Source organism: Callithrix jacchus, chromosome 5 (genome assembly GCF_049354715.1).
Source record: "Callithrix jacchus isolate 240 chromosome 5, calJac240_pri, whole genome shotgun sequence".
NCBI classification, from domain to species: Eukaryota; Metazoa; Chordata; class Mammalia; order Primates; family Cebidae; genus Callithrix; species Callithrix jacchus.
Genome location: NC_133506.1, coordinates 89,261,517 through 89,275,353, shown reverse-complemented (window position 1 = coordinate 89,275,353; position 13,837 = coordinate 89,261,517). Strand labels below are relative to the sequence as shown.

The 13,837-nt window shown below is 55.3% G+C and overlaps 2 protein-coding genes across 7 annotated transcripts in view; one reads left to right on the top strand and one right to left on the bottom strand.

Annotated features, from left to right (window-relative positions):
- The window catches only part of ICAM2 (intercellular adhesion molecule 2), a 39,258-nt gene extending 30,916 nt beyond the window's left edge, over positions 1–8,342 (top strand). For 3 of the 4 annotated variants that reach the window (XM_008996904.5, XM_008996902.5, XM_054256015.2), the window contains 4 exons: positions 409–729; positions 1,463–5,791; positions 6,273–6,435; positions 7,915–8,342. In XM_008996904.5, the coding sequence (XP_008995152.1) occupies positions 409–729; positions 1,463–1,650 (509 nt within the window). In that variant the 3' untranslated portion in view covers positions 1,651–5,791; positions 6,273–6,435; positions 7,915–8,342. The remainder of the gene's footprint in view (positions 1–408; positions 730–1,462; positions 5,792–6,272; positions 6,436–7,914) is intronic. The other variant, XM_008996901.5, reaches the window with a different exon arrangement.
- On the bottom strand, positions 76–5,181 carry PRR29 (proline rich 29). 3 transcript variants are annotated; one of them, XM_002748144.6, is made up of 6 exons: positions 5,108–5,181; positions 4,741–4,816; positions 4,443–4,549; positions 2,969–3,195; positions 2,748–2,818; positions 76–2,563 (listed from the first exon to the last, which is right to left on the bottom strand). In XM_002748144.6, the coding sequence occupies exons 1-6, from the start codon at positions 5,165–5,167 to the stop codon at positions 2,535–2,537; spliced, it is 570 nt and encodes a 189-aa protein (XP_002748190.3). In that variant the 5' UTR covers positions 5,168–5,181; the 3' UTR covers positions 76–2,534. The 3 variants fall into 3 exon arrangements, with proteins under 3 accessions (XP_002748190.3, XP_035156347.1, XP_078229663.1); XM_035300456.3 differs by lacking the exon at positions 2,969–3,195; XM_078373537.1 differs by lacking the exons at positions 2,748–2,818; positions 4,443–4,549 and adding an exon at positions 4,265–4,367.
- Positions 8,343–13,837: the final 5,495 nt, after the last annotated feature.

The following is a 13,837-nucleotide window of genomic DNA, read 5'->3' as shown; positions in this document are numbered from 1 at the left end:
AAGAAACAGAACCTCACATCACAGCTCAGTTTCTTGAGTGCCCAGTTCCAAAGAGCACTCCCATCTAAGTCTCTCTCAACGTCATCACCTGTTTAATTTTTGAAATCTGTATTTCGTTTCTGAAGGAGAGGGAGACAGGCCCAAACTTTTATGTCTTTCCAGCTGGCTGTACATTTCTGAACCTTGTCCTCATGAATGCCTGGTCACCCGAAACCATCATGTCTGTGAAACTCACCCAGTCCAGCCTTCATCCTCAACCACCACCCTCTTCCTCTGCACTGGAGAGGCCCAGGCCACCTCCTCCCGCACCGTGGCATACCACAGTGACAGGAGATGGCCCTGGCTGGGGGGAGGCTACTGGGACAGCACCCCCATCCTGACCGGACCTCCCTCCTTTGTATCCTGTAGAGCCTCCAACACAGGTCATCCTGACACTGCAGCCCACGTGGGTAGCCGTGGGCAAGTCCTTCACCATTGAGTGCAGGGTTCCCGCCGTGGAGCCCCTGGACAGCCTCACCCTCTTCCTGTTCCGTGGCAATGAGACTCTGCACAGTCAGACCTTCGGGAAGGGAGCCCCTGCCCTGCAGGAGGCCACAGCCACATTCAGTAGCACGGCTCACAGAGAGGACCGTCACCGCAACTTCTCCTGCCTGGCCGTGCTGGACTTGCTGTCTCGCGGTGGCGACATCTTTCACAAACACTCGGAACCTCAGATGCTGAAGATCTATGGTGAGGGGGCTCCACGGATGGAGGGGGAGTGAGAAGCCACTCTCAGCCCCTTGGGGAAGAAAAACCTCGAGCCCAACTTGGGAAGAAAACACCCAGGACCCCAGCCTTTGCCCCAGGCTTCCCTCTTACTCTCCCTCTTCCCTGAAGTTCTCTCTGCATCCCTAGCTTTTCCAGAGGTCAGGAGGGCCCCAACTATTCCAGAGGTCAGGAGAGCTCAACTAGTTCCTCAGCCACCATGGAGCCCATGACCTCGACTGCTCTTCCTGGCCTTGGCTTCTCTCTACAATGAGAAGTTTGGCCTGACTGACCCCAAGGTCCCCGGAGCTCTGCTGTTCAGTGACTCTGGATGGCCGGCACGTTCCCTGTCTTCAGGGTGATTGGCATGAACTCACTTGGCTCTGCCTGAGAAGCGGCTTGGCTGGGACCATGCCACCCTCCAGGCCATGGTGTCCAGCAGCTATATATTGGTCCCAGGGCTGCTGACAAGGGGACATCGGCCCTCACAGTCTCACAGAAGTCTGCTGGTAGCCTGAGCCCAGGGCCACCTTTCTTCCAGATAATAATTTTAATGCAGACACTATTTGCCACTCATCTCTACAACCTGAGGTGACTGCAGGATGGATGAGCGGGCAGCAGGGGCTGGGGGCCAGGTAGGGGGTCAAGTTCCGCTCTCTTCTGGTACTTGGTACCTGGGATCACGGGATGTCTAAGACCCTTGCCCTTCCATCCCCAGAGCCCGTCCCAGACAGCCAGATGGTCATCATCGTCACGGTGGTGTCAGTGCTGCTGTTCCTGTTCGTATCATCCATCCTGCTCTGCTTCATCTTCAGCCAGCACTGGCGCCAGCGGCGGACGGGCACCTACGGGGTGCGAGCGGCTTGGAGGAGGCTGCCCCAGGCCTTCTGGGCACAGCAGGCATGAGTGATGTGGCTACCGCCATGGTGACCATTGGAACTCAGTGTGGCTCCTCAGAGTTGAGGTCCAGCTCTGGGCGAAGGATTGTGACAGGCAGCAGAGGACTCTAGGGACATTGCCTTTTCTAGCCTGAATACACACACCTGGACGTAGCCCTGTGCCCACAGTGTCTCCTCCAGGGATGACAACAGCCAGGGAGGGGAGCCACCATGGGGGTACTCCTTTCCCCAGATGCCTCCCTTCCCACCCAGGCCCCCATCTGGCCTAAGTAGCTCATTCCTACTGAGGGAGGATGGGGAAAACACCCGGGCCCAGTGGGCAGAGGACACTGTGTTCCCACCTGGCCCCAGGAGACCTCAGGCCACTCCTGGCCACATCAGGACAAAGCTCCCACCTCTCCTTTCTGCCAACAGAACTGCTTCCTGGGATGAAGGGTAGGGGCCCAGGTCTCCCCCACCACTCTGGGCCCCTCCAGCCACCTCCAAGGGGCCTTCAAAGCTGTGGAAAACAGAAGCAACCCCCACTCCCCTCGGGCTCTATTATTAGGCTGGAAGGAGACTTCATTATCCCAGAGAGAGGGGTGGGGGGTGGGGCTGTGTTCCCAGGCCTCCCCCTGCTCCTGGCGGACGGTGAGGCAGAGGCGGCTGCTGTGACTTCAAGGGCCTGGGTGCTGCCTGAGCTCTTACACCATGGCACAGATTAGGCCCGTCCAGTGACTCCTGGGGGTGGAGCAAGGACTGATTCCCCAGGAGAAGAGGGCCTGGTTGAGGTTGAGGGAGGGAGAAGGACTGCCAGCCACGGGCACAGAGGAGGAGAGAGAGGTACAGGAGGGTCTTGAGGCTGTATCTGGAGCATGAAGCCGGTGCAGGTCTCGGGGCCAGCATCTGTCCTCACAGGAGGCTCTCGGCATCATAGTAGTCTGGGGAAACAACAGCCTCATCTTGACTCCTTCCTGCCTCAGTGGACCCCAAAGAGGAAAAGGGAGGGGGACAGGCCAGTTGCCTGCAGCAGTGATGGTAGAAAACCCCCAACCCCCCGCCAGAGGGCCCTCCTGGCCTCCTGATTCACTCCCAGGCCTGGGCTGCCCACCACCCCAGCCCTACCTGAAGCCGGGGGTACATCGGCGCCCACAGTGCCTGTGGCGCTGGGGGGTGGGGGTGGGGGCACAGCCCTCCTGAGACGGGGGAGAGAAAAAAGCCCCATCAGAGGCCTGGGATGGCTCTGGGGTTTCACCCACAAGTTATCTCCACTGACCAGCAGCCCCTGCACAGCTCTTCTAGCCTGGCCCCTGAGCAGACGCCTGGCAGCACCCAGCCTCACTTACGCCTCCCTTTCCCTGGAGGCAGGAGGCCAGTGCTGAATCCTGGGCACATCCTGCAAGTGGGTCTGACAGGTGGGAGCAGGGAAGAAGGGGGCTGGCCAGGGCAGCAGGGCACTCGGGGAGGGCATCGGGTAGGACAGGTAGTGGTGGTGAAACACCAAAGGCCCTTTCTCCTGTGTGTCCAACTCCTCCTCCTCCTCAGGCTCTTCCTTCGGAACCTCCAGGTAGACCTGGGGATTGTGCAAAACAGGGAGGGGAAACAAGAAGCCAGGATCAGGCTCTCCCTACCCTCACTCCTCCATTCCCCTAAGTTATTCCCTCCAGATAGGCTTTATAAGAATGGCTTGTGTTTGCTGAGCATTTACTACATGCGGGCAAGGCATTTTGGAGACTTTTACTCCTTACGATGTAGGTGGGAAAACTGAAGCTCAAAGAGGTTGAGCAACTTGTCTAAGGCCACCCAGCTCCTAAGGCATAGCAGGGACTGGAAGATTCCAGGTGTGAACCCAGAGCTCAGGCCAGGAGTCCACTGAGCTGTCCCTGGCCTCACCCCCAGCCTCTGGACCCACCTATGTATGTGTCATCACTGAGAGCCCAGGGGTGAGGGATGGCAGTAGCTCCTCAGGGGCTCCCTCTGCCTGGGTCCTTGAACCCCTCTCCGCCTCCTCCGAGCTGACTAGCATCCTCTCTCCACCCAGTCCCTGCTTCTCCTGACTTCAGAATGCCCATCGTTGGCTGAGTAAGGCTCAGCCTTAGAGCTATGTGCACACGCACGCACACCCGCTTGCACACACGCACACATGCCTGCACACACACACTTGTGCATGCGCGTGCACACACGGCCACACACGGTTTCCCCCATTCTGTCTCCTGACTCTGCCCCTGCCAGCCTGGATGGGGTACACACCCCTTGCCTCCTCCAAGGATCAAAATCCTACCTGGCTTTCAAAGGCTAGTTCTAAGGTCCCCTGCTCCTCCAAGGAGCCTGTCCCCAACCCCCAACCCAGTGTGCACTTGTGCTTTGTACCTGTCCATGTGCCATCACAGCCAACCTGGCCGTGTATTCCTAACCATTCATTTATTCATTCACTTGTTCAACAAATATCAGCTAAGCCCCTCCACAGTGGCAGGCACCAGGCCAGGTGCTCATGATGCATGCAGACAGGGTTACCAGGGTGCCTGCCCTCCTGGAGCCTGAAGTCCAGTGTCAGGGGTAGGGGGGCACTCCAGGGTAACCTCCTTGAAAACAAGACCTGGGTGGTCTGGACTTTGGGGGAGTCTCTTCCCCCTACCACCCACCTTTCATGGACGCTGAAACAGGCCTGATACGTAACAGATGTCCAGCAGCCCCAGCCAGAGAAACAGGCTGGCTTCCTGCTCCTCTGTCTCCCAGTTCTTCGCCCTGAACAGGAACCCCAGCTGGATCCCCATCCCTGGACCCGCAGGTGAGTGACCCCGGTGGCCCATCCACACACACCTGAGGGCAAGGCCAGGGGGGCCCGGGCTGCAGCGCCCCGGCCACCAGGCGACTCAGCAGCAGCTGGTGCATCTGTGCGTTCTGCAGCATCAGCAGCTCCAGCAGGTCTAGGAAGCGAGTTCAGCAAGCCCACGCCGGGCCTCCGGGACCCCGCCCCCTGACACCCCTGTCCCCAGGAGCGCAGAATGGGTGGGCGGGTTGTGCTGCAGGGACTCCCAGAGGATGTGTGAGGCAGAAGGGGGTGAGTGGTGGTGATGGTGGTGGTGTAAAGGGGGTGGGGAGGACCCGGGAGTCTCACCTTCCTTCACACGGCCTGGCTGCAGGGGCGCAGATGGGATGGCCCATGAGAGGGGCTGCAGGACGGTGACCCAGGGCTGGGGGCGTGTGTGGAGTCAGCCAGGTAGGGTGGGGAAAATGGATGGGGACACGTTGCGAGCCCCAACCCCTCCCGGCCAGTGGCCTCCCTAACCCCGCAGGGGCCGAGTTCTCCCCTCCCACCCAGTGGCCTGCCCTCTCCCTGCCACGCCTCTTCCTCTTGGTTTGGGGGTTTCTCTCCTCGCCACCCGCCCACACTCCCCTTCCAGGGTCTGGCCCCTCCAGAGACCGCTCCCCACTCTGTTGTCCCCCAAGCTAAGGCAGGATCTGCTCCCGGGCTCAACCCTCACCGCCAGGGCTGTGCTCTGTTGTGGGGAGCGACCCCAGCTCCTGCCCGCCCCAGAGGCCATGGCTGGCGTCGGTTGTCTTAGCAACGTCGAGGACGCCAAGGTCTCTTTCCACGCATGCGTGGAGCCTCCCCCCCACCCCCCGCCCCGTGCTCCTGGGTGCTCCACCTCCCAATTCCCTCCTCTCACCTCCTTCTCGGACCTGGGGTCCCTAGGAGCCCTCCCCCGCCACCAGGAGGCCCGTCTCTCCTCCCCGGGATGTCCACCTCCCGTAGCGCTGCTCCGGGCTCCCCTCCCTAAATCTTGCCAGTCCCCAGAACTGGGGCTGGGTTGGTGCGGGAGAGGGAGGTGTGCCATGTTTGTTCAGTGAATAAGCGAGTGGCTTGGGAGGCTTGGTTTTCGGGTCCCAGAGCCGGATTGACTCAGCTGATGAGTTCAGGAGAAACAGAGACTTTTGTAGGAGGAGGCTGGGGGCCAGGGCAGGCCAGTGAGGAGGGCAGAGGTTCTGCTCCCTGTCACTCTCTCAGACAGAGGGGCTTCCTGCCAGCAAAGACTGGTTTTTGGAGCAGACCAAGGAAGGAAACATCGCCAGAATTCACGGAATTGGCTGGGGGCTCTGGCTGGAAACACGTGGCTGGCTTCTCCCCTCTCTCCTTGCAGCTGTTTGCCCCCTGTTTCCTGGCCAAGGTGAGCCACTGCTCCTCAGACGAGGAAACTCGTGGTGACTTCAGCACCCTGTCCCAGTACTGTCTCCTGTACTGGAAAAGTTACCAAAGCACGCATTCTTTTCACAGGAAGTTAGCAAAGTCTTCCTCGCTTAAGAACAGGTGAAAGGGGAGATCTATTTCTGTAGCTGTGACCATCCTAAGATAGGGCCCCGGCAGCAGTCAAGGGAAATCCAGACAGGAAGCTGGGATTAGCACCCACTCTCCATGTCAGCTCCCCTTCCTGGCAGTCCTGGAGTAAGAACCAGGAAGACGGTTCCTGCCTCCCCCTTGGCTCCCTGGCCCCTGTCTCTAGGGGAGGGGGGCTTGAGCAGTGCTTTCCAGTCCCCATGGGTCTTACGTCTTCAACAGCCATCAACAGTCTGAGATCCAGGCACTGGGGTCACAGCCCCGCAGTGAGTGGAACACAGAGGTGCCTCTCTCCACCTCCACTCTCAATCCAGGTAGAAAGAGAACCACCCACTTTGCTCATTGTCAACCAACCTTGACCAAGGAAGCGTCTGCATGTGCAAGGTGCCATCTGAATGCTGGAGACATAAGCAGTGTGGTCACTGGTCCCAGCATTGTTGGGAAGTGAAAATGTATCCATGAAAAGAGAGCAGAAAGGTAAGACTAGCAGTCAGGGATCATGAAAAAGAGAGGACTTGATCGAGGGAGGATGGGGTTCCAAGGAAAACAGTGCTTGATAGGGCCAAGCAGCATGGGAAGACAGGCGCTGTCAGGCTGGGGGCAACAGCCCACGTCAAGACCCAACTGTATGAATGGATAGGACCGGAGATGACCCAGTGGGTCAAACTGACTGTGGAAGAGGAGCTGGGCAGGGAGCAGAGGCCCAGGGACAGGTCACACTTGAATGCCTTGGATAGCTCTCTATTACCCACAGGGCCAAGGTTTGAAATTGAAGCTTGGCCCTGTGGGTAATAGAGAGCTATCCGTGGGTTTTAAGCAGGAGGGAAATCCTGAGCGATGTGGCCAGCTGTGTTTCAGGGAGATGCTTCTTGTCCACCTTTGTCATGTCAACCAAAGTTAGAAACGACAAATGTCTGATGGGGGTCAGGTGCGGTGGCTTGTGCCTATAGTCCCAGCTACTCAGGAGGCTGAGGCAGGAGGATCACTTGAGCCCAGGAGTTTGAGATGCCATGAGCTATGATCATGTCACTTCACTCCAGCCTGGGCAACAGAGTGAGACCTATCTCTAAAACAAACATATGTCTGATGGGGATGCATCCTCCCAATAGAATACTGTTCGGCCATGGATAATGTGGGAATAGAATATCTCTGTTGATGTGGAAAGTTGTCCAACAGAGTTGAGTCAAAAATATCAGTCAGCAGAGTAAGATCTTATTTTTGTTTTAAAAATCATATGCATAAGGCCAGGCATGGTGGCTCACACCTGTAATCTCAGCAGTTTGGGAGGCTGAGGCAGGCAGAGCACTTGAGGTCAAGAGTTGGAGACCAGCCTGGCTAACATGGTAAAACCCTGTCTCTACTAAAAATACAAAAATTAGCTGGGTGTGGTGGCAGGTGGCTGTAATCCCAGCTACTCAGGAAAGTGAGGCACGAGAATCACTTGAACCTGGGAGGTGGAGGTTGCAGTGAGCCAAGATTGTGCCACTGCACTTCAGCCTGTGCAACAGACTCCATCTAAAAAAAATTCATATGCATATACATGTGTGAATATATATGTGCATGTGTGAATGAATACACACACACACACACACACACACACACACACACACAGAGATCCAAATGTGAAGCAGCCGTCAGAGCTGGCCTGCATCCCCCAGCCTCACCAGGGTCTTCTGTAGAGGGTTCCTGCATTCACCTGTAGCCCCTCTACCTGAGAACACCTGGCCACAGGTGAGACAGGCCAGAAAGTGGCCAGGAGCAGCCCACAAGCAATAATGGATGGGACTTGACAGCTAAATGCGCAGCCTCCCGACTCAGTGCGACAACTCTAAGGTGCCTCCCACAGAGCCTCTCAGTGATGCCCATGGACTTGTGCCAAGTGGCCCACAGTGACCTGCTCAGAAACGCATACTTCACTGCCTTTCTCCTCTCTGCCCCTTCTCTACTTTCTCATAGTGCTCCGTGGAATCTCCTTCCAAAGAAATGACTGCTCCCCAAGACTTGTGTCTCGGTCGGCTTTTGGAGGAATCCCAACGAAGACATCAGCCTCCTACTCACTCCGCTTCTGCCTCCCGGCTACTGAAAACTCCTGGAAAAGGGACTTAAGGAGCTCTGTGATATGTTTGCATTCAGAGATGTGAAATACTGAGATAGACATTGAAGAGAATGGGTTTGGGTGTACAATGGCCCATAGATTCAACTGAGGGTAGGCTGGAGGCAGGGAGTCCAGCAAAGAGGCCACCACCCTTGTCCCTCTAAGGAAGGCAGCAGGCTAGTGGTACTGTAGGAAACAGGAAGATGTGATCATTCCAGAGCCTCAGAAGTAAAAGCACGTGTTAACCATATACGAAACTTGTATTTTAAAAAACAAGGCTGAGAAAAGCTATCTGGCTTGTGGTATTCAATTTGATTTCTTTGTCAAAACAAACGGAAGCATTTGCCATGAAGAAAGGAAAGCCACACACTTACCCGCCTGAGCTGGTGGAAGATCTCATATCAGCGCAACAGAACAGCGGGCAACTCGCTCCCTGCTCTTTGCCTTGCCAGCTGTTCTTTTTCTTTGAGACACTGAACACTCCACCTGTTTCCTTTTTATCTTCTTTTCAATAGGAACTCTTGTTGTCATCTTTGGATTATTTTGTTTTTCAGATTTTTTTTTTGTATCCCAAGACAGTATGTACTAAAGTTCCTCCCCATTGCCTTGGTAAATCTATTTTTGGGAATAAGCTAAGCCTAGGTAAATATTTATACTCAAACGTGTTCATCATAGTCTTATTTTTAAAGGTTAAAAATTGAACATTTGGCTGGGCCTGGTGGTCCACACCTGTAATCACAGCACTTTGGGAGGCTGAAGCAGGTGGATCACTTAAGGTCAGGAGTTCAAGACCAGCCTGGCCAACATGGTGAAACCCCATCTCTATTAAAAATGCAAAAATTAGTCGGGCGTGGTGGCTCTCGCCTGTAATCTCAGCTACTAGGGAGCTTGAGGCAGGAGAATTGCTTGAACCTGGGAGGTAGAGGTTGCAGTGAGCCAAGGTGGCGCCATTGCACTACAGCCTGGGCGACAGAGACTCCGTCTCAGAAAAAGAAAAAAAATCGAACATTACCCAATGTCCAGTAATAGAGGGATAGTTGAATGAATGAAGTCAGTTCACTCAAAGGAATATTGTGTCCTTATTAGAAATCACGGAACTGCGAAAATAAGCTACCTCCTCTTTTCCTCAGATGAAAATGGAGAGAAAAGGGCCCTTTCTAAGAATCCAAGTGGAAATGTTAAAGCTACTTTTGGTACATTTGAGGAAGCGTTGTTCAGAGAGTGACCCCAGGAAATCAGCCCTTTCCTTGGGCCCAGTTTCTAAAGAGACACAAATTAGAAGGAGCTGCAATGTGAAAGTTGACGGAGAGGAAGTAAACTTTGCTCTACAGAATTATGTGAGTGACTGGCTATCTGGGAGAGCGGGAACCCTGAGAATTCAACAGTGAAGAAACTCCAATTTCGGCTTAGAGGTTCTAGCTACACTGTTTCTGCAAATCATGCTTATCCTGGTGAGATGCTCAGTGTGGCTTTGTCCAACAGACCCCTGCTGGTGCTCTGAGGACTTAGAAGTGAGCGCATCACACAGGCGGGACGCCCTGTGATGGGGACCTGACTTCGAGGTCCCACTCCATTGGAACTGCACTGTGGGGCAGAGTTCCAGAGCCTCCCCTCCTGGCCCCTGAAGTCAGGGCACCCCCATCCACGAGGGAGCATGCTGCTGCTATAGTTCCCAGGAAATCACCCCAATGAAACTGCTCAGGGAGGAAGCTGAGGAGGCAGGCCGGGAGCGGGGGTGGAGTGGGGTGTGAAGTGGGATGTGACTGGGCCAATTCCTGTGGGTCAGGCTCTGAGAGATGGTTCTGTTTCGCAGAATTATTTTGTTTGTGAGTAACTGAAACTCAGTTGAAACTAGGTTAAGAAGAAAGGGTGGGCTTTTTTGGTTAATGTGACAGGACAGTAATGGAGCTGGTCTATAGTTTAACTGGTTCAGAGACTCAAACAGTGTCCTCAGGTCCCTCTCTCCTCCTTCCTTCCCTCCCTCCCTCCTTCTTTCCTTTCTTCCCTCCCTTTCCCACCCTTCCCCTCCCTTTCTGCCTCCTTCCCTTCCCTTCTTCCCATCCCTCCCTCCCTCCTTCCCTCTGTCCCACTTTCCCTCCCTCCCTCCTTCCCTCTTCATTCCCTCCCTCCCTCCTTCCTTCTTTCCTTTCTTCCCTACCTCCCTTTCCCTTCCTTCCTCCCTCCCTCCCTCCCTCTCTCCCTTCCTTCCTCCCTCCCTCCCTTTCTCCCTTCCTTCCTTCCTTCCCTCCCCTCTTGCATCTCTCCTTCTCTGTTTGATGTTCCTGTTCCCTCCTCCTACAGACAAGCTTCCTCCACAGGTGGGAGACACACCCCGGCTCCTTCAGACACGTTTAGAAATTCCCAAGAACAGAGAGATTGTCTTTCTTTTGTCTCAGTACATGTAACTCCCAGGGAAGGACTATGATTGGTCCAGCTTGAGTCATGTCCCCAGGTTTTGGATGTGCCACTATGGTCCACAGGATTGCCAGGGGTGGGTGACATTCCCCTTCCTGTGTTAGGTAGGGGAGGAGGTCATCCTTTAAGCAGCAAGTTGGAAGAATCACATATTTGGATGGAGTAGGGGCGGAGCCGTTCCCCAAAGGAAGGAGCCAAGAGAGGGAAGCATTCATTCCTCTTAGGCTGTGGAGAAAAAGCCATATTTCACATACAGCGTTCGTTGTCCAGTCATGCCCATCCCTAGTCCAAAGACACTTTGTGCAAATTAGAAAAATTATCCCCTTACCCTAGGCATTTTGCTGCCATCTTTCAGAACATCATCATCTTAAGCATTCTACTCTGCAATGCTTGCAATGTGCTTGGTGCCCAGAATTGTGTAGTGCGCAACCCATGCAACTGAATGTGGCAGCCCCGCCTGCTCATATGTGGTGATTCCCCTTCAGTTACTCCAATCCCTCTTATAAAAAGGTCTTGTCCTCTAGAGCTTTGGGCAATGGTGAGGTAGAAACCAAGGGATAGAGCCATAAATGGGAATAATGGCAGCTCCCGCCCCCTCTTCTCTCGTGCCCACAGACAGGAGCAGTGGCCAGGTGATCTTCGGGGTGGTGACCAGCAGCAAAGTGACCTGAAGCCACAGCAGGGCTGGGGGTGATGAGAGGGATCCTGAGGAGCAGCTTCGGGGAGACAGCATGGGGAGGAAATGGGAAAACTGTTTGCTTTTCCTCCAAATGCTGGAAGGAGCAGACGCTTGCCAAGAAGAGGGAGGCTGGGCAGGCGCTTGGATGACATCAACGATGAAACTCCAGCAAGAGGGAGCGGGTGTGTGTGTGTGGCTGTAGTTGTGTGTGTGTGTGACTGTAGTGTGTGTGCGTGTGGCTGTAGTTGTGTGTGGAGGGGCTGTAGTTGTGTGTGGGGGGCTGTAGTGTGTGTGTGTGTGGCTGTAGTTTGTGTGTGTGGCTATAGTTGTGGGTGTGCGTGTGTGGCTGTAGTTGTGGGTGTGTGTGTGGCTGTAGTTGTGTGTGTGTGTGTGGCTGTAGTTGTGGGTGGGTGTGTATTGGCTGTAGTTGTGGGTGTGTGTGTGTGGCTGTAGTTGTGGGTGGGTGTGTGCTTGTGCTGTGGCGTGTGTACACACAGAGGGCACTCAGTAAGAGCCTTGTGTCTGTGCGATGTGGCATTTGTGTTGCTCGGGGCACAAGTGTGCCTGTGGGCACATATAGGAGCCATGTGTATGTGCAGGAGCCTGCTGTGTGGGTGTGAGTGTGTGCGCGCGTGTCTCTCCAGTGAGCGGAGCTGGAGGAAGAACCACGTGCAGGTGCCCCTCCACTTACCATGGGCTCTGTCCCAATAAACCCATTGTGAAGTTGAAAAAATCTTAAATGGGCCGGGTGCTGTGGCTCACACCTATAATCCCAGCACTTTGGGAGGCCGAGGTGGGCAGAACACATGAAGTAAGGAGTTTAGGACTAGCCTGGCCAGTGTGGTGAAACCCCATCTCTACTATAAATACACAATTAGCCAGGCATGGTGGTACATGCCTGTAATCCCAGCTACTTGGGAGGCTGAGGCAGGAGAATCACTTGAACCCAGGAGGTGGAGGTTGCAGTGAACCAAGATTTCACCATTGCACTCTAGCCTGGGCAAAAAGAGTGAAACTCTGCTCAAAAACAACAACAACAAAAAGAACAGAAATAATTCTAAATGGAAGTCAGGATTCTCTGCATGGAGAAACACCAGTGTCACACCTGGTTTACGAAACAGCCCTAGGGTGTGAGGCGAGTCCTCGGGAACCACAGGCCACAACCAGAGCAGGACCGAGACGGGCGTAAGATCTGGCCGAAACTTCTGGAACCACGAGCAGCCTGGCCCCCAGGAGGGGCTTGGCTAGGACTAAAGATGTGTCCACAGTCTGAGTGGAGCTGCTGTGGGGACAAGGAAGGGCAGCCCCTCCCCAGGCCTCCCTATGCTTCCGTCAAAGGCCACTCTGACCCAGGCTCAGCTCACTTGGGGCACGGGGCAGCCGGGAAAGATGGTGGCACAGGATTGCCAAGGCTGATGGATTTGGGAGAACCAGGGCTCAGGGACAGGGCTCCCCTGGGGCTTCTCCAGCCTGCAGCCAGGGGGGCACTTCACAGCGTCTCCACCAGGGGTCACTTCACAGCGGCTCCACCAGGGGTCACCAGAGCTCCAGAGTGGAGGGGTCGGGGGGGGGGGTCCATCAACCTGGCCCCCAGCACAGCCCTCCCTCAGCCAGGGACTATAGCCAGGGAGTGGGTGTGCGGGTGGAGAAGGGACCTTGAGACGCCTGTGTGGTCCAGCTAAACAGCCGGAGGAGGGGGTGTGAGTGCATATATGTATCTGGTGTGTGATGTGAGAGTTGAGTGTACAGATGGGCGTATGCTTGGCACACATCTAGTGACCATGTAGGTGACACTTAGTCCATGTGAACAGGAGCATAAGTTACATTGTGAAAATCCACAAACGCACAGGCACGGCTGTGGGTGTGTGTGGCTGTGTGTGTGTGTGTGTGTGTATGGTCGTGGCTGTGGGGGCGTTTATGGGTGTGTGTGTGGGGGGGGGCTGTGGTTGTGGGTGTGGCTGTGTGTGTGTTTGTATGTGTGTGGCTGTGGCTGTGTGTGTGTGTGTGTGGTGTAGTGGATATGTGTGTGTGTGCGTGTGCTATGGTGTGTGTACACACAGATAGGCCCTCAGTAAGAGCCTTGTGTTTGTGCGATGTGGCATTTGTGCTGTGGGCACATATAGAAGCCATGTGTATGTGCAGAAGCCTGCTGTGCTGGTTCTAGTGTGTTTGTGCATGTGAGCTGGAGTGTGTGTGGTAATGGGCGTAACAGCAGAGGAGGCGTCCGTGAACATACGAAGGGTGATTTGCACGCGGCTGAGCCTGCAGGAACACAGCTTTTGTGTGGGTGCGTCCATGAGTGTGCACTCACGTGACTGAGTGTGAGCCAGCGCGTGCCTCGGGAGTGCTTCTGGAAGTCAGTGTGAATGCAGATTCCAGTGTGAGTTGAGCCTGTGTAAACTGTTGAGGTTGGGAGAGGAACTGCCTATGCAGCTCATACGTGTGTACCCGTGAGTGAGTGTGCATGTGCCCGTGTGGATGGGTGCGTGTGCCCGGGAGTCTGTCACTCCTAGGGCAGGGAGGTCCGGAACCCAGGCGGTTGCCGGCTGAGCCCAGAGCACACCCAGCGAGGGAAGTGTGGCCGAGGCTCCCACCTGAAGATCGGCCCAGTCCTCAGGTTTCACTCATGACCCTGTGACATCAGCGGTAGCAGCTGTCCTCGCCGGCCCGGCCCCCCAGCCAAGTCCCCC